We start from the raw sequence: 20,513 nt of genomic DNA, 5'->3' as shown, positions 1-20,513 counted from the left end.
ATTAATTATATTTATATTTAATGATTCTTATTCCTAAAAATATTTAAATTAAAATTCCTCATAAATAAATATAACAAATAAACATTATCTTCAATAATATATATGTTGTATGTTACTTAGTAAAGTAAGTTTAGTGTTTATATAGATTTATACTCAAAAGTTTCAATAAATATATTTGAGCTCAAAAATTTATATTGATAAAAAAAATATTTTAAATTAAAATCACGCGCGTGGGTTCAAATTCTAGTATGAAATAACTACCTTAGCTAGCTTTCATGCTACCAAATTAATGTCGGTTTGTTGTAACTTTACCGTAAACAAAAATTATTCCTGGTAACCAATATAATTCACCTTTGACAATTACATCCATGTTCTTCATCAATTCAAAATTATGTTTTTCATGATGCTATATATTTGAATATTGAAATGATTAGTTTGGAAGTCGACAACTATATTTATCGTTTAATGTGGTCAAAGTAAAGATCTCGAATCTCTTTGAATATGAAGAATATGGATTTAAGTATTTAACTATCAAAATTCAAACATATTTTACTCTCAAAGAATACCATTATTAATTTGACGGTTTGTTTCTTTAGAGAGAATTAGGAAAGTTTCATAAGCCATCACAAGCATATTTCGAGAAATGGAATGGCCTCTGTATCAGAACTAAATTGGAAAGATTCATCAAGTGATGGAGAGCTTCGAGTTATGCAGGATTGGTTTCGTTTATGAACATGTGAGATCTCAACTGATAAGCTCTGTCCATATATAATTCAACCTCAAAAAGAAAAAGAATATAACTTTTGGTATGTAAGAATCCCAAAAATTGTTGATTTGGGTGTAAACAGAGGAAGAAAGACAAAGAAAGTTTAGATAAATGGACGAACAAGTAAACAAACAAACATCATAACAAAAGAGACCATAAGAGAAGAAGAGCATATAGATATGCATTTTTTTTAGTAACATCTCTCAGAAGAATGTTAAAAGCTAAAATAATAACAAAAATAGGATGCCATGCGATGAGTTTACTTGGTGTACAACACATCTTCCCATGGGTGACGGTACAGTGGCTGTTTCAATCTCTTCTGATCGAACGTGTGCCCGATCAAACCAATGGAGCGAGCAAGAACAAAGAGACCGTTGAGGTAACCGATCTGAACAATCTCGTCGATCTCTTGCTTGGTGAACATTCCACTTCCAGCTAGAAGGTCCAAGAAGAGAGATCCAATGGCTCCATCAACGTTGAGTACAAGGTTGTTTGCCTTTGAGAGCGTATAAGTCTCCACTGTCACTGCGTACTCCATGTACTTCACTGATGGGAAGTTAGACCGAGCAAATTTCTGAAGCAGCTCTACTCTTTTGTCTCTGTTGTCTCTGCTCTTGATCCTACCAAAAAGAAGAAAACATGTTTCAGACAAGACAAACGGGTGCAGATTTGTTTATTTCTTGCAATGTTCTCTTTTCTACCTGTGTCCAATCCCGGGGACTCGGATTCCCTTCTTCTTCATTCCCTCCACGAATTCATAAGGTGTGAGATTCTGAAACAAAGCAACCAATGAGTGATCAGAATTCAAGAATTTATATCCACTGTGGGAGTTGGGCGAAATGAAATGGCCTTTTACCCTGTCACAGGCGTCCTTGAAGTATCGAGCAGCGTCATCAATGGCACCACCAAATCGGGGACCAATGGTTAGTAAACCTGTTGGAAGGTTTAACAGTCTTTAAGAATACTGGACCATAAAGAAAACTATTGTGTTTGGTTGGGAAAAAAGATGTTGACTTACCAGAGACAAGACTTGAGACAAGGTCTTTGCCTGCTCTTGCTGTTACAATGGTGTTGTGAGCGCCAGAGACACATGGACCGTGATCAGCACACAGCATTATGCATATCTAGTTCAATGCAATTTTCAAAAGTGGCAGAGACCAGAGTCAAATCTCACAACGCAAATGTACATATGTATAAAGGGATAGAGAGAGATGAGAACATTGTATATAAGGAAAGAATATGTTAAAAAGCAAAGAGAGAAATCAGTACCTCAATGAATTTTGTACAGTAACGAGGAAGACTACGTTTAAACCATAGAAGGGAAATAACATCACCCACTCCATAGCCTTGTTCAATGATAGAAGACATTGGCACACCGGCATAACACGGCTCATCCCCTGCAAATTAATTTGTGGCACGTTGTTGTCAACTATCAGAAAACGAGCTAAAGATGCATGTGAATCTAGTGTAACTCTTCCAGTACTCTTTGTTTCAGTAGAAAAGAGCATATGAATATAGTTTAGTTCCCAGAACAATACCTCTGTCGTCAGAGATGGTGGAGATTATGTGAGTAGGAGCCCGAACTTTCCCACTCTTAATTGCGGAATTGAGATCCTCTGGGATTTGTGGAGGAGTGACTTCCTTGATAGAAGATACCTTTCCTTCTTCAACCTTTTAGGAGGAGTTGAAATGAACACATAAGATTGCAACAAAAGGCAACGCCAGCTAGCAAAAGAACACAGGGAAACTGACCAGTTTCTCAAAAGTCTCTTTGATTGCAGATTCAAGGGCTTCAAATGAAGTGGGAACAATAGCTCCAGCATCCATGAGAGCTTGATTCTTGGCTTGTGCAGACTCCATCTCGCCACCACTTTTGGCACCCTATATATATAATTATGTTCAAAAGATATTTTGACTTGGAAAACAGACAAAAAAGGGCATTGCTTAATAGGTTCTTTCGTGCCACTTACTGCGTGACCAAACTGTACTTCAGACTTGAAGAGCCGTGCACAAGTTCCGCTGACCCAAGCAACCACAGGTTTATTGACTTTTCCCTGTTTCAAGGCTTCAACAAGAGAGTATTCATCTCTTCCTCCAAGCTCTCCAAGCACAACCATCATTTTAATCTGCAATATAGTTTATTGAATTATAAGGCATAGATGAATCGAATGATTGAAATGTGAAACCATTTGTAATTTTTTCCACTCAAAAACATTCCGCAGAGGATCGTTTCAGCAACCAATATGTTAAACTGTTGAAGATTAGTATATACCTGTGGGATGTTGTTAAACCGAAGGATGTGATCAGATAAAGTTGATCCTGGGAACACGTCTCCACCAATAGCAATGCCTATAACAAGCCCCAAATAAACAACAGAGTTAAGAATCTTCAGCTTAATACGTCCATTAGTAGATTATCTTACATCAAAACTCACCTTCATAGATCCCATCAGTCACACGTGCAACAGTATTGTACATTTCATTAGACATTCCACCCTGCGGGAAAAGAAGAGTAATGAATAAAGCTGTCAGACATCACAGTGAGCTTTCGCCAGAGTATAAAGTTCTGAAAATTCAGCACATACAGATTTGGAGACAAAACCAACAGATCCAGGTCTGTATAGCTTGCACTGGATAATGTTATCAATTGTTCCTGCAGTGTCACCAATTTTAAAGGCTCCAGCTTGAATACCTCCAACAGTAGCCGGTCCAATAACAACCTGAACCAACCCAATCAGTCTCACAACTTTTGTTTACCATACGGTTAACTGAAGCTAATCATCACACAAAAACACACCTTATTGTTTGCACGAGCGTAAGCAATCAGCTGTTTGGTGTCTGATTCTGGAACACCTTCAGCTATAATTGCCACAACTTTAATAGTTGGCTGCTTCAAAGCAGCCATGGATGAAGCAGCAGCACTGTTGATTACAAGAAGTAATTAAAACATTTTAACAAAGAGGAATACTAAGTTTGGTATATGGAGGCATGCTAAGTTTGTTCCAGGAAATGATGAAATTTTCTCATACAAACCTCCTGAAAGATGCAAAGTTGATGAATACATCTGCGGTCGGATGAGCTGCACATGCTGCCTCAATGCTGCATTACAAAAACAAAGTTAAAAACAAGATTTGCACATAGCTAATTTACATGACATGCTTCAAACTTACGCGGCATGAACAGGGATAGCGATCTCCTCCTGCCCGAAAAAGAGTTTTTGAAAACCTTCAGAACCAGGGTTAATGATTCCAGCAACAGAAGGAGTCTCACGTCCTGTCAAAAAAGCAAATGATCTTAAACATCAAAATCTCAAACGGTCACATTGATCTCAGTCAACGAAATCTAGACACTGCAATTTGCTATATATACCACAAAGGAAGTCGAAATCGAGCATTCGTTGAACAGGAAGCTGCTTATAGTTGTAGAACAAAGCTTGTGTAGTCCGAGAAAAAAGCTGTCCCGTTGCCATAGCTCAAAACTGAGAAATCACAAACAAACATAGAGACAATTATCATAAGATCCACAAGACAATGTCACTGGCTATATAAATGTTCTTATTTCAATGCTGAGAGAACCTGAATCGAACACGAAACAGAGTAAGGGATAAGAAATCAGACTACTTCACACTAATTCCGATTCGGATCACTTAATCACTAGATCTCATCACTACATTAAACGAATCTAGGATTGAAAAAGAAACAAAGAAAGTTCCGATTTTTACGCAACCCTCCTCGTAAATATCGAAACTTTAAGATGAAAAAACACGGATCGGACTCAAGACAGATCTAAAGAAGCTTATACGAATTGTTCGATCCGAAAGAGAACAGACCTGGTCACGACCCGAGTCGAGTCAGTAGTGATGAGGGAGAGAGAATAAATTGATGGTAGAGAGAGAGAGAGGGATGGTTTTAGAGAGGAAGTAGCATTAATATAGAGAAATGGGAGGGAAACAAAAGCTTCTCACATCACAGTGATGGTGGACAGGTACATGGGATCATCATCATCATCATCATCATCAGGGTCATGTGGGCTTATTGGTAAGGTAGTTAGTTCACAACTTCTTTCTACCCAAAAATTAATTTCTCAATCTTTGCATTGACAAAAGAAGAAGAAAACTAACACCTAACAGTAATATTTTGTAAATTTAATTTGCAAAACGTGGTTAGTTTATTAAGACCATAAAATAAGATGGGTCGTTTAAATGTCGTCCTCGTTGGTGTTTGGCTGTTTTGTCTTCAAGATTCAGCAACTTATTTTAAAGATGGGATTGTGAATCAAGCAAGCATTCATTGAAACATTTTTTTAAAGAATTTTTAATGTCAGGTCTTGAAGTATTTGAAAAGTTAGATAACTGATATAGCTTTATTATATGATGATATTAGCGTAAACATAATAGGTAAATGTAAAGAAACATGAAATTTAAAGAAATGGCTTTTATGAAGAAATGAAATATTGGAAACTGGAAAGAAAGAACTCTTTGTCTTATGTTTTCTTATGGAAGTGAGAGTGGGTGAATCAGTTATACTGAAACTTACGTTCGTATCTATACAAGTAAAGTGATAAGATTTATTGTGCATATATAGATGAGCTCCACACAACTATATATTTGCATCCATATGTCACCTTTTGATTTTTTTTTTTTTCTGCAAATGTCAATATGTTTCATTCACTTTTCTTCTAAAAGACTAGTGTCACTATCTCACTGATACTCCTATATGTATTTAATTGCCTAGTTAAAAACATTTTTAACGATAGTAATGCATATCACGCATAACCAAGCTAACATTTGGCATGTCTAGCCGATGCCGCAATTCATCGTTATAGACATATTTTTTGAACATATAGGGACGTAGCGACTTTGTGAAAAGATCGGTAGCAAATTTCGAATGACTGAATACACTCTACTCTATCAGTCTATTGTTTGTGTTATTCTCAAGTTTTTAGGTATGGCCGTATGGGAGAATGATACATTTGGTTTTGTCATTTTTGATATATGCTTACGCATGCGGCATTAATTTTCGTATAACATAATATTGGTTTCGTTCTAAGGGAACTAATAATGTTAGATTGGATATGAATATATGATAACTTATTGATATAAGCAATACACGTTGTCTACATAGTTATCAAAGTCGCTATAGGTTGTTTGGTGTAAATTGTATTATTTTAATGATTACTTGTATACGTTTTCTTTAATATGATTAGTAGTTTGGTGATATTCATAATACTGTATATTCTTTTGAGTAACTAGTTTTAAAATTTTTCCTTAATTTTAAAAATTGATGTTTTACTTTAGTTCCTACTAGAAGTTAATCCGGGCTACGCCCTGTCTGTCACGATTAATAATTTTAATTTTAAAAACATGAAAGATTATCAGTTTACCATCATATGTGATTATACAAATATTAAAGTACTACTCCATTTTTTATATACATTGATACATAATTTAAATTTTCATAATGTTTAATTAATGTGTGAAAATCCTTTAATAAGTTTTTATAAATTTTAAACTTTTTACCACCATTGATTTTATATATTTAAAACGATAACACACCTTATTCAAAGTTCTGTTTCCAAACCGTATAATGTATACTAACTTATATAGTTCTAAACCTTGTATGCAAGGGTAAAGATTATGGGAAAATAACTAAAGAAGAAAATATAAGACAAATTATTAAACTTATTTCTAAAACATTAGAAGAGAGTACGTCTATTCTATATTACACCAAGAGGGTATGAACATGAAAACATCAATGAAATGAGGTTGATGCAGAAGTTGGAAGAAAGAAAAGTAAAATAAACAGAGGGTGATGGATGAGTTCCATTATATCCCCTCTCACTTTTCAGCCATGACCTTACCTTACAAATGCTCTCAATGATATATAATTTTTCTAGAAACATTTATGTTTCTCTCCATTGTTCATCAGCCTATGTTCCATGCTCGATCGTAACCATCTCCATCACCAACTATTCAGTCCTAAGAGCATGATTATCAGTTATACAACCACTTAGGACATTTATAATGGAGGTTGCTCATGTAGTTACTCTTATTAAAAAAATAATAAAAAGATGAGAGAGAAAAATAAAGAAAGAGTAACGTTACTTGGAGAATTTTGAGAACGCTTTGAAAAACGCTTCTCGACACGTGTCGTTCACTTATTGACACATATTTTAAAAATAAATAAAAAATAAAAATGTGTAATAAAAATAATTTTTTTTTAGTTTTCTGAGAAACCTTTACCGTTTCTCTAAAGTAGATGGTCTTAGGTGTCAAAAAAATATTTAATAAATTTTAACTGAATTTGATTATTTAATTATTTTTTAATTTATGCAACCAATAAAATGAAAACAAGTGTAGATTCAGTAACTTAATAATTCTGGACAGAGACACTTATTTCTCGTCTCTCCATTTTTTTTCTCATTTTTTAATTTTTTTTTTTTATTGTTTTGACCCTCTATTGGGTATGTCCGATAATCATGCTCTCAGGACTCTTTGCCAAGAAGGTACGTATCATATTCATAGCCAATATGATGTACTAATTTGTGGTGTCGGCTCAAGGTTTTTAGGGGCCCCTGGGCAATTTTTTTTTTTGTTGGAATAAAAGACCAAATTTTTTTTTTAACTTCTGTTATATGTTAAAAAAAATATGGATTTAATTTTGATAATATATAAACAATTGATAAGATTATAAAAATATATTTTCGTTCTAAGTTGGACTCAGTTGAGATAATTATGGAAGATAAAGAGTTTTTTTGGTTATTGACTCGTAAAAATAAATCGTTAAAACATACTTCAATGAACTATTTTTGTGTTACAAATTTTATTTTTGTCTCTTTTATCTTATATTATTTTTTTTGTGCCTCTTTATCTTGCATTATTTTTTTGTGCCCCTTTATCTTGCATTATTATTATTTTTATGTCCCTTTATCTTTCGTTATTTTTTTCTTTAATCTATGAACCCGGGACGGTTGCACCGCTTGTCCCCTTATCTAAGCCGGCAACTGCGTGGTCAATAGATATTGGCAAAGATTGAAACAGTCAACAATTATGCAATAGTTAGCCATGGGACAAACCCAACAAAATCAATTATTCTAATGAAAAAATCATGACACAAACTATAATCGTGAAAAATATATATTTAGTAGTTGAGACCACTATTCTAATAAGCACTGTAAATCTGTAATTGTGCTAATACCTCGGTCTTCTTGTGGTTCGAACACCAAGAAAAACTGACTATATGATAGTTAAAACACATAACTAAAAAGCCAATGTCACATGCATAAGAAACATACCAATTCATTTGGACTCATGATCAATTTACAGACCTTCTATGTAAATATAAGAATGAACAACCCTCAGAGTATTAAGAAGGATACTGATTAAAAAAATCGTAGAGCAAAGATATTAAACATACTCTAGAGTATTATACCAGGACTATATATATGTCCGAACCTAAATCGCATGGATTGAATATATATGCATCTGAAAATGAGAAAACAAATTGCAAGGGTTTAAATCAAAAACCTAAGTTGAAAAAGCAAACCTAGTTAGTTCTGTTTGATAAACGATTTATGGCCATCGGCCGACTAGGAGATCCAAAACCATGTCGCGCCAATAACCTCCATCATCGTTTCTACAACAATTGTCTCATGAAAACACTACTGTTCGAGCCATCTTTATATACAACATAATGATGGAGGAGAAGAGATTGGCACCATTGGGTGATTAAGAAGAAAAAGGGGTTACAACTTACAACGCAACCTTTATTAATTTAGGTGATTAAATCGACACAAAGGATCATGATGGAGGAGACGAAGAGATTAACTTGGGTATACACTATTTTCTTTTTTTAAGGTTAATTTTTTTTATGCTGATGTTGAAACTGAAACATGTAAGGTGATGTGGCATTTTGTAGAAGAGTTTAAAGATGCTCATGTGGATGGCTTTATAACCTCCTTTTATTAGTAAATAGTTTAATATTTATTTTTAATTTTGACGTAGATTGAAGATTAAATATGCCTATAAAACTCTTTAATTTCAACAACTTAAGAGAACAAACTTTAATTTTATTTATAACAAAAAGATTTGCCTAGAGCATTATTCTCGAACACTATTTAAAATATCTTGGAAGTCATTCGATTTCATCTTGGAAGAAGGTCTTCGAAGAAGGTCTCGTTCATCTTCTACTGGTGGCTAACCCTAATTGAAATCGTCGAAGAAGAAGCTCTATTGATGGAATCTAAGAAGACTTGGTTTATTGCCAACCGTTTTGGGTGGGTGAAGAGTTTAATTGCCAACCGTTTTTCTGGTTCGATTTTAACTTGCTTGGTTTATTTCTGGTTCACTTTGGTTCCTTCTGAACTATGGGTCTTAACTAGCTTTTGAACTTTTCTTATTTGAGTTTTTAATCTGGACTCCGGCTCTGTAAACTTTTTATTCCCCCTTGTCCTTAATTTGAATACCCTTTAACAAAAAAAAAAAAAAAAGGTCTCGTTTATTTTACTAAGCCAGTAAACGTGTATATAAGATCACATACTTCCCGACCTTTTGTTTTCTGATCATTTATGACTTATGAGGCACATAGTTTCTAACTTGAGCATTAGAAAATTTTAAAGAAACATTTTGTTGTGCAGACCTCATGTCTATACGGATTGTTTCACTTTAAAGAAACATTTTATCAGTTTGGGGCCTTTGGGCCTAACCAACATCCAAACACTAACTTAAAAAAGGAGGATTGCCTCGTACTTATATCCAAAGATCTATCCTATCGACCAATGTGAAATATTTTCTAATACGTTTTTTTTTTCCTTCCAAAAAATGAATTGACGACACATCACCTAGAGCTAAAAGTCCAGTCTCAAACATATTTGAAAGAATTAAATTTATTCTATATGTCAAAAAAACTTCTTATAAAAGTTTATAGGAAAAAACTGATAATTGTCATTCGATGACATTTTCATTTATTTACGTCATTTTGAATTGTCCATTAAACAACAAATCATGTTATCAATGCAATTTTAATCGATCGGTCGGGTCTAGTACCACAACTGATCTTACTCAATTATGAACAAATTACTTGCCCACATTTTTCCTTCAATTATCACAAACTCTCCCATTAAAACATATATGACACGGAAAATCTCTTCTTTTCTTTTTGGTCAACCACTTAAAATCATTTAATGTTAAATAAAAAATGTTGAAAACAAGAACAAAAAAAAAACAATTGTATCATCATCATGTAATGAGAAGAAACAATTCGATATAAAATAACGATTACAAATTAAACGAGAAAAAAATGACCAAATTAAAAACACACACACTAATAATACACAAATCTCATCATGTCTTGAAAGACGCCATTGGTTGTAGAGAATCACAGCTCAACTTCCACGGTCTACGTCGTCTACAATCTCCAACCGCTATTTCCGCGTTTGCGTTATGATCCTCATCACAATCCCCACCGCCACCACCACTCTGCGTCAGCGTCAAACTCGTTTTAGCGATCATATTCTCCAAATCGCTAACGTAATTCGAAAGCCACGTTTTCTCCGACCTAAGAACCGCGTTCTCCGTCTCGACCGAGTCAAGCCTATCTTTCACAACTCGGCATCTCTCGCTATTCTCTTTGATTCGTCGTTCAAGACTCGAGATCTCGTGGATCGTGTCTTCCATTAGCTTCTGTTTCTTCAAACGTGATCTCCTGGCTGACTCGCGGTTCGATAGCTTGCGTTTTCTTTTCTTCTCGTCTATGTCGGAACCTGAACTTGTTGTTGTCTTCTCTGCGTTTGCCATGTTTGTGTGTTGTCTAATCAAAATCTGCTTCAAGAGATAACGTAAAACCAATGAAGAATGACAACGGATACGGAATGATAAACAAGTAATCGTGAGAATTGGTTGAGGTTTCTCATTTCTTAACACTGTCCATTGTCATTTCATAACTCAAGAACTCTCAATATTTTTTTCAAGAATCTGTGATTGACGAGGATCTGGACAAAATTAAACAAGAAGGATCTTTATGATTATGTTTGGTATTAAGAGAGAGATTAGTTAGAAGGGAAATAGAACAAGGAAGAAGATAAGGATAAGATCGAAAAAAGATGAAAGTGGGAGAAGTTGTTCTTATTAGGTTGCTCTTATTTATAGATTACATTCATAAAAATAAAAATAAAAAATAAAAATATATATTCTCTTTTGTAAAATTTTAAATATTTTACATTACAAAAGATTATCCGAAATATATTCATGAAGGGTAGATTCATCGAATATGACGAATGGGAGAAGAAAGAATAGTTTTGGTCAAACATAACATTTTTACATTTTTTGGTTTTTTTTTTATTTTATTTATTTTTAGTAGGACATAACAGCTAAATAGGTGTTTGGTGTTGTTCCTTAACAGGTAGACCAGTAATTACTATTCTTTTATTTTTTGCATTTAAACATTTGTTTCGTTGTGTATTTTAGGTGTCACAGTCGTACGATAAATCTAGAAATATCCAAGAAAACAAGATTCTATAACTTTCTAATTACGTGTACTTGTCCAAATTTGCAAATCCAATGAACATCGAACATGATTCTCTAATATGAGAACATCCTGGAAAAAGGTACGAAACTGGTTCAGTTCATGTCAGTGGGTAATGTTGTAGACTTGTAGTAAATGGCTATGTTAAGAAAGAAAAAAAAGTTTCCAACTAAGCCTAAATTTTTAAGTTTTTTTTTTTTTTTTTAAGTTACAAAACCATGTGAATTTCTAATAGGATTAAAAAAGTACCACATTTAGAAAGAACCGTACGTAAACTATATCGTTAGGAATATGAAAGGTTAAACGTGGAGCAATGACGACTATTATAAATTGGTTCGTGGTCGTGGATATAGAGATTACGCTTATAACATGGTTGACAATTATATTAATAAAGAAAATTATCCATTTTAAAAGAAAAGTTCCATTTGATTTTTACTTTTGTGCGTGTGTCTTATCTCAGCCAGCCCTACTTTGGTACTTTCTTTTGAAATGAAAATACAAAGACACTAGAAGATGGCCATGATATATTTATAGATATAGTATAAAATGCATCATCCTTATCCCTTCTGCTCACTTATATATTATTTTTATTTATCAACATATAAAATAAAATATTCTTATAGGTGAACGTACTGTCTTGTCTCTAGAGTACTAAAGGTAAATTATATAAACATTATTCTAACGAGAAAAACAAAAAAAAAAACGAAAGAGCGTCGAAAACTCTAATCTTATAGAACACCACTTTTTTTTGTTCCGTTTGTCTCTCTGCCGTCCGAGACTTTGCCGGCAGTATGAAAGGGTTTTGCTCTTCCTTTTTTCTTTTGTAGTGGTAGGGTAAAAGGACTCGATTTCCCCTGTTGCGATCCCTTCTCCGGCAGCGCAAGGAGTCACTCCTCTGTTGCGTCGTTATGGTGCGGTGGCGGATCTTTCAGAGAGAGATCTCGGCTTGTCTCTCTTTTCCGGGAGGTTGGTGGCGGTTCGAAGCTGCTCCAGGCGGCCATCTTTGCAGTTTCAGGGCGTCGGATCTGGGTTCCAGAGTTGCGCCCTCCTGCTCCCCCATACTTTTGCCGGAGACCCTAGCAAACCGGAGGCTTTCGGTGGAGTAGAGTCCTAGAGTCGACCGGTTTCTTGAGGAGGATTCGTTGGATGTCGGTGGACGAGATTTGAGGTTATCCTCAAAGCTGGTGTTCTTGAGAGCTTCCTCAACCTCTTGTTTCAGTCCGGCTAAGAAGTGAGACAACATGCAGATGTGATGTGGCCAATCCGGAAATGCATCGTGAGGTGAAGATTTGCTATTCTATGTTTCAATCTCTTATCCTTAGGTGATTAGCATTCTGGTCATTAAGTGATTGTTCGAAGAAGTCTCGGATCTTGCTGGTTTTGTTTCGCGTCCCTTGGCCGGGTCAGTCGGATATTTTGTCCGCTATTGGCTTAGGATCGGAACAATGAAAGCCGGAGAAACCAAGTCTTTCTGATTTTGCGCCTCTGGGTGTTGAAGCTATTAGAACAAGTTCTACACGCATATCATGAGGTTCAAATAGCTTGGAATTGTTTTTGATCTTCAGTATAGATTTTGGTACTCTCTGTGTTAGTAGCTGTTTTCGTACCATAGGGTTAATTTTAGGTGGTTTTAAGAGATGATTTCACTCTGAGTTGTAGAGTGTTATCTATCTCATCGTGGTTTAAAAAAGGCAATAGTTTATCGGTCAGGTAGCGTTGGATCCGTCTAATGTTTCAGGGTGATACTAGATCAAATCATTGCATTTGGTCTAATTCTATGGAGGGGAATGTTATGTATCTTGAATTTGGATGTATACCTTTGGTTAATGAAGAGTTGATGTTGAGCCAAAAAAAAAAAAAAGTAAATTATATAGACTTGGTTTCGTTGGTTGGGTAGTTTAGAAACTTTTTAGGTTCTTCTTCTATAGGTCTTATTATGTTGGGACAATTGCATTTTGTAGACCTTTATTTGGTCTTGAATGCAATAGTAGATCCCATATTCGATATTTGAGAAACATAACCACTAAAGGTACTGAAATTACAGTTGACTCCCTTACAACCAAGCAAAAAACAGAAGCCGAAATGACAGATGTAACCCGGAGGAAGTCTGCAACAGATTTCTTTAAGGTGGATTACAAATTGACGTCAACAAGAAGACATAAAAAGATGTCTACTCCTTAATTATAGTTAAATTTTAATTTAAAAAATAATAAAAAATAATTTGATAAACTTATTGATCAAATAATAATAACATAGAATTGCTGCATTGAATTAAATACTTATTGTCAAATGATGTTATTTTATTTAGAACATAGCAATTTAAAAATAATAACCTAATAGCATATTTGCTACAATTTTTTGTTTAATTTACTAATTTAACTTTGTTTACTGATTTGCATGCAATTTTGTTAAATTCGAAACCAAATACAACAAACTAATGAAAAATGTGTTGGCAATGTAATTAAACTTAATTCATACTACTTTTGTTTGCCGACACTGTAAATCACAAAAAATATTTTAAAAATGAAATAAGCGAGAAGAAAATAAAGGAATTCATTTATGCAATCATTGTAACAATTATTAATAAAACTACTTATGCCATTCTATCATTTTTCAATAAAATTACTAAGTATGTTCCAGATTTCGTATAATGCCAAATCAAATATCTGGTTTAAATGATTTGCTAACAGGCAAACTTCTTATAATTTGGATATCCTCCTGATCCATAAATTCCTGGAGAATAGGTAAATGTCATTCTTTAATCATCGAATTAATCAAATGATTAACCATTAAATTTGGATTTAATTGTCGGCCCCTACCATTTGCAGGTCGGGGATGTTGGTCAGGAATCCAAGGATCGCACCAAATCGAAATATTACACTCTGACCATAACATCCATCGTGCACCTCTTTCTACTAAACTTTTAGATGAGAAAATACTTTTCCACACAAACGAGGGAGAGTATGGTTTCTTTGCCATCAATGAATACTTGTTTCTAAAATATTGACCCTAAACACCCGAGAAAAAAAGAATCCGGAAAATGAATTAAACGCCAATACTGCTTAGCCAACAACGCATCACTGAATTTATCCAGGTCACAAAACCCGAAACCTCCATCAGTTTTATCTCTACACATTTTGTCCCAAACCACCCAGTGAATTATCTTGACAATATTAAATTAATAAAGCTTAGTATGAAATATACTTATTAAATATGAGGCTGTGACGTGTGGGAGTTGGACGATTATAAAACATAGAGGATAAAATTACTCTTTTCAAGCATTAAATTCTCCGTATTAAAAGAATTGAGTTATTAAAACAGAAAATTAAACATTATTTTATTCAAAATTCTTTATATTAAATTCTCCTGACGAATGGTTAGCTTTTTCTAATTTGCTGGATGATTTCAGTTTGCTCAAAACATCCTTTCCTTCCTTCTTTTTTATCAGGATCGCGTGTGCGTCAAATGTAAAGACTGACTATCTTGCTCATTCTTTGAAAACTTTAATTTCTAAAACTTCTTTTATAAATTCTTATCCAACGGGATGGACAATCAACTTTGCAGTCATTTTCTAATTATATGTTTAGTTGAAACAAAACAAAAAACTGTGTTACCAAAACACAAAAGTTAAACATTATTTTACTTTTGCATACCTTTTATTACTCAAACCGACATATATATTAATATTACAAAGCCACACTACCATAATATAATAAGGATGCAGATGACATCAACGTCCATAAAATGGATAAAAGAGAATATGGTGTGATCTTTACATGACTCAAATTTAGTTAGGCAAACTATTTTTATTGTATAATTGGAGAGTTAAGGGTATTGCTAAAATCTGACATGTGACAAAGCTCTAAGTAATGAACTTGTCATATTATTATTATTTTCTTTTTGTCAAACATGAACTTGTCATATATGTGTATCATCAACTAGTTAGATATATTTTGATATTTTTTCTCAATAAGTTAGGTTTAAGATCTTTAAATATGTCTGCTTAATTTTGTATATGTTTAAAATAATAGATTTTAAAGAGTGTCTTTTTTATTAACCTCGCAAAATTCGATACCTAACCCTAGACTAAAGACGTAGGAAAAAATTAAAATTCTCTTTACTTTTATAAAACATAAATTTTAAAGTTAAAAAAGTACTAGTTAAAAGAATTACTAACTAAAATATTGAACTTATATAATTTCTTATTTTTAAAGGATTGATACCAAATCTCACAAATTCAAAGCAAAAATGTTGGTAAATCATGATTTAACAGATAGTATCTCATGTTACTCATAAGACCATTTATCTGTTAAGTAAGATTTTGATATTTCTAAAAGTCGTACGACTCTCACCAACGACTAGTTTTTAAAAGATACGAGTTTTGTACTTTTTTATTTTTTAACTCTGATTCATATTAAAATTAAGAATAGTGGACATAATGAAATAAGATGATGAAAATAATTTGTAAAAGAGAAAATAAGACATTCACATGTCATCAAAACTCCAGTTACTCTCTCTGCTCTTCCATAATTCGATCATGAAGCCAGGCCGGACCTCCTAAAGCAAGATAAGACTTGAGCCACCCATCACGTGTAACACTAGAAGCAATCTCCCTAGCCAAGGCATTGGCTTTCGGTGAAGAGAGGTTAAAGGAAACTCCCCCATCACCCGGACTACTCTAATGATCTTCTCCACCTCTGAGCGGTACTTCGGCCATTCCAAAGACGTCTCTAACGCTGCTAATACCGCATAACAATACGTCCATACTTCGCATGATGAAATATGCAGCGCATGTAAGCTTTGCAGACACCATAAGATGCACATTACTTCAGCCGATATCCGATTTGTTCTTGGGGGAAAAACATCTCTAGTATGAAATTTGACATTCCTCATATGATCGCATAATATCCACGGTCCACCAAAATAGTATGAATCAGTCAGCCAAGTAGAGTGGACATTGCATTTTAACATACCTGGAGCCGGTTTAACCCAATGGTGAACTGAAAACCTGTTAGGATTGCCTTTACGCACCATCGACTGAGACACCAATTGTTGTTGCTTAATCTATTCTTCTGAATCTGCAAATGCTGTAGCAATGAGAATATGGTGTTCATGAGCTCTGTTCGCAAAAATAGCTGCATTCCTAGCTTTCCATATACCCCAAATAAGCCACGGTATCACATTCCTAACATGCTCTGGAAATGAGGACCGTTCCATCTGTTCCAACACATGTTTGATATTCTCTGCAACCGAACTTGAGAATCCAGCTTGGGGAAGTGGAACTGGAACTTCAGACCAGACGTCCCTTGCCAGAACACAACCAAAAAGCACATGAGAGATAGTCTCCTCCTCAACGTGGCATTCTTGATAAAGCGGATTGACCTGCAAACCATGAGTCTGCAAGCACTCCGCAACTGCTAACGCTCTAGACAAAGCTCTCCATAAAAACATACGTATCTTTGGTTCTGTAAAGATTCGTCATATCCTCGTTTTTAGCTGGTTTAGGTTGAGTTCCCCCTCTGGAATAGGATTAATAATCTCCACTTCTCTCATTAGCAACCAGTGACCACTCTTAACAGCGTACCTCCCATCTTTTGTAAAACCCCATGTACTACGATCTGGAGACTCTGTTCCGGGGGAAAAGATTTGATATGAGTAACATCACATGTGGGAACATTTCTTGCAGCAACTGATCATTCCACGACCCAAATGGAGTTATAAGAGAAGACACTCTCAAGTTGTGGTCAATTGTCATCTCCTTATTGAAAGGTTGTCGTGGAACATCGTCTAAAACCCACTTATCCAACCAAACAGAAGTGTTCTTACCATCCCCAACTGACTTCATAAGACCACGCTCTAGTAGTTCTCGTCCAAACAAAATGTTCCTCCAAGCGTATGACGGACGATATCCAATTCTTGCCTCAAGGAAGCACTTTCCAACAAAATATTTGGATTTGTAGACTCTAGCCAACAATGACTCTGGGGAATCGAGAATCCGCCAAGCTTGCTTTGCAAGGAGTGCTTGGTTGAAGCGTCCTATATCCCAAAAGCCAAGACCTCCACGGTGTTTAGCTTGACATAGTTTCTCCCATGAAACCCAATGCATCTTGTGTTTATCCTCAGTCTCATTCCACCTAAACTTAGCCATAGCACTAGTAATCTGCTTGCATTGATGCTTAGTCAGTCGAAAGCAGGACATAGCATAAACTGGCAATGCCATTGCCACTGCTTTTAACAAAACTTCCTTGCCTCCCAGAGATAATGTTTTCTCATACCATCCATTAAGTCTTGATTTTAATCTGTCAGTGATGTAATTGAGGAGGTCCCTTTTAGAACCGCTGAAACACTCAGGTAAACCCAAGTATTTTCCATCCCCTCCTTCTTGTTCTATACCAGAGAATAGACCGAGCAAACGTCTCATATATGGGTCAATCTTCTTATCAAAGGTGATAGAGGACTTCTGAAAATTGATCTCCTGTCCTGAAACATCACCATACACCTTCAAACAATCCAAAAAGTTCGCGCATTCAGGCAGTGTGGCTTGGCACAAGAAGAAGCTATCATCAGCAAAAAGCAAATGTTGGACTGATGGACAATCGGGGGTAAATTTCATCCCTGTTATCCGACCTTCCAGCTCTACTTTATTCATTATATGTACTAGTGCCTCAGCAAATAAAATGAATAAGAAAGGTGATAGAGGATCACCCTGACGAATCCCCCTGCCTGGCTTAATATAACCATAGGACGATCCACTGACAAGCACTGAGTAAGAAACAGAAGTGACGCAGCTCATAATCCATTGCACCCAGTTGATATGGAAACCTAACTGAATGAGTAATTCTAGAAATTGCCACTCCACTCGATCATAGGCTTTTGACATGTCCATTTTGATGGCCTTCTAGAAATCGCCACTCCACTCGATCATAGGCTTTTGACATTTCCGTTTTGATGGCCATAAAATCCTCATCACAGTGGGGAATTCTCAGAGCGTGGACCATCTCATGAGCTAATACAATATTATCAGAGATAAGCCTACCAAAGACAAAAGCTTGTGTCTCCGACACAATTTCAGGGAGAAACTTCTTAAGTCTATTGCAGAGTACTTTGGAGACTATCTTGTAAATAACTGAGCATAAGCTGATTGGACGTAGCTCAAACATTATCGAGAGTTTTGTACTTTGTTTTGATTTTTTTTTTTGTAATTATAAGTAGTATCTTTTAAAGGTATAACTTCAAATTTAATACATTCCTAATTGAAAATTACTTTTTAAGTTGAACAAAAAGATAAAAATGTACTCTAAATTTTTTATAATGATAATTTGATTTAAAAAACCATTGGTGTTGCTTCAAACAAAAAATTTGGGTTATGTCGCTGTTTTTTCTGGTGATTTCGAGTCTTAAAATCTTTAATCATAACGACATAAAATCAAATCAAAAATAGAAAATAGACGAAAAGATGTAAGAACAATGTTTTGATCGTACATTACGGTTCACATACTTTATCATTAACTAAGATCTTATCAATGTGGACATTACTTATCAAATTTTACTTTTAACCATTGAACTTCAGTAGAGTAGAACTTTCAATACATGATAGACTGCCAATATTACTATGAAATTAGGAACCAATCCACACCATGGTCTATTGCACAATTTTGGAAGAGAATAAAAAAGTAAACTAGGGGTGGGCGTTCAGTTTTCCGGTTTGGTTTCGGTTCGATTTTTTCGGTTTACGGTTTTTTTGGTTTTATAAAAATGGAACCATAAAGAAACCATATGTAATTCGGTTTGGTTACGGTTCGGTTTTTTCGGTATCATCAAAAATGAAACCATATAAAAACCACATGTATCACAGTTTGGTTCGGTTTCGGTTTGGTTCCAGTTTTTAACGGTTATTCCGTGCTTTTAATAAATAAATAGTTGATACATAACTAAAAATAAGCATTAAAGTAATTATGAATATATATATAGGTTAGGGAATAGAGACTTAGGTTAAGGTTTTGTAATTCAATAGAATAATAGGAGATCAATAAGTAAAGCTCAATAAAAAAAAAGTTATTGATATTGTTATACAATATAAGTTTATAAGCTTGAAAAACTAATTAGTAATTATATCTAGTTATCCTAAATTTTTATAAAAAACCAAAAAACCATTCGGTTTTACGGCTTTTAACCAGACCAAACCTAAACCAAATGGTTAATTAAAATGAAAACGAAATGGATTTATAGATTTAACCATAACCAAACCAAACCATTTATTTCAGTTTGGTTCGGTTTGGTTTTTTGGATTTTGGTTTTTTTGCCCACCCTGTAAAAAACTACTCCGTAATAATATGTATTTGGAACCTGGTGAATATTATGTATTTAGAATCTGGTGACACATTTATGTAGTCTTAACTCTAACCACCAAGAGCTGAATTTAAACACAATATTATTTGTTTTAAACATAGCTTGAAGAGATTACCAATTCATTCATTTTGTAAATAATGTATTTAAAATAAAAAAGAAAAGAAAAATTAAGCTAATTTTTAAAACATAAGAAATTAATAATTAAGCTAATAATAACAAGTTGCTTGAACTCTGGAAACTTACATACATAAAAAAAAAATTTATATGTATCAAAATAAATATTCCCAAATATAACACTACAAAATTTTCCAAATATTGAAATAAATAATTTATAAATAGTTTTGATACAAGTAATCTATTATCGTAATGAATGAAATATTTGACCGGGGATTAAAACAAAAAAGGATGTGGCACCGGGGATTAAAACAAAAAAGGATGTGGCTGCCGGGATTCGAGCCCAGGTCTCCACGGCCACAACGTGGAATTCTTACCACTAAACTACAGTCACTTTGGTACTCAAATCTGTTAAACCAAAATATAACCTTTTTTGTTCTGTTAATGGGCCATGGCACGTGACCGGACTAGACCCAATGAATAAAATCCAAGAAAACTTAGCGTTTTGGGTCGAGTTCGTTTCTGGTGCTGTGTTCTGTTTCGTCGCTCTCTCTCTCTCTGTCTATCCAGTGCGTTTCTCTCCCCAATCCTTTCGTCTTCTTCTGCCGAAATTTTCACTAAAAAACCGAATAACGCAAACTACTAAACGCTTTACAAAAGATTTGAAACGTTAACTGCTTCTTTTGGATTTTTGATCCTCTTCTCTCTTCACAATACCCTATTATCAATTTCTCGGTATTTGGGTTTTTTTTTTTTTTTTTTTTT

General features: G+C 34.4%; 2 protein-coding genes across 3 annotated transcripts; both read right to left on the bottom strand.

Annotated features, from left to right (window-relative positions):
* Window positions 785-4,865, bottom strand: LOC104723862 (ATP-citrate synthase beta chain protein 2-like). Of its 2 annotated transcripts, none has more exons than XM_010442285.2 (16): window positions 4,595-4,865; window positions 4,135-4,243; window positions 3,936-4,038; window positions 3,799-3,864; window positions 3,563-3,686; window positions 3,351-3,485; window positions 3,201-3,261; window positions 3,039-3,115; window positions 2,737-2,892; window positions 2,519-2,647; window positions 2,305-2,437; window positions 2,036-2,163; window positions 1,785-1,890; window positions 1,623-1,699; window positions 1,468-1,538; window positions 785-1,386 (listed from the first exon to the last, which is right to left on the bottom strand). In XM_010442285.2, the coding sequence occupies exons 2-16, from the start codon at window positions 4,232-4,234 to the stop codon at window positions 1,026-1,028; spliced, it is 1,827 nt and encodes a 608-aa protein (XP_010440587.1). In that variant the 5' UTR covers window positions 4,235-4,243; window positions 4,595-4,865; the 3' UTR covers window positions 785-1,025. The 2 variants fall into 2 exon arrangements, with proteins under 2 accessions (XP_010440587.1, XP_010440596.1); XM_010442294.1 differs by lacking the exon at window positions 4,595-4,865 and adding an exon at window positions 4,341-4,572.
* On the bottom strand, window positions 9,977-10,882 carry LOC104723851 (basic leucine zipper 1-like). Its single transcript, XM_010442273.1, has one exon. The coding sequence runs from the start codon at window positions 10,556-10,558 to the stop codon at window positions 10,106-10,108; it is 453 nt and encodes a 150-aa protein (XP_010440575.1). The 5' UTR covers window positions 10,559-10,882; the 3' UTR covers window positions 9,977-10,105.

The sequence above is a fragment of the Camelina sativa genome, chromosome 2 (assembly GCF_000633955.1).
Source record: "Camelina sativa cultivar DH55 chromosome 2, Cs, whole genome shotgun sequence".
NCBI lineage: Eukaryota > Viridiplantae > Streptophyta > Magnoliopsida > Brassicales > Brassicaceae > Camelina > Camelina sativa.
Note: the sequence above shows the minus strand (reverse complement) of the source record. Positions and strands in the feature narration are given on the sequence as shown.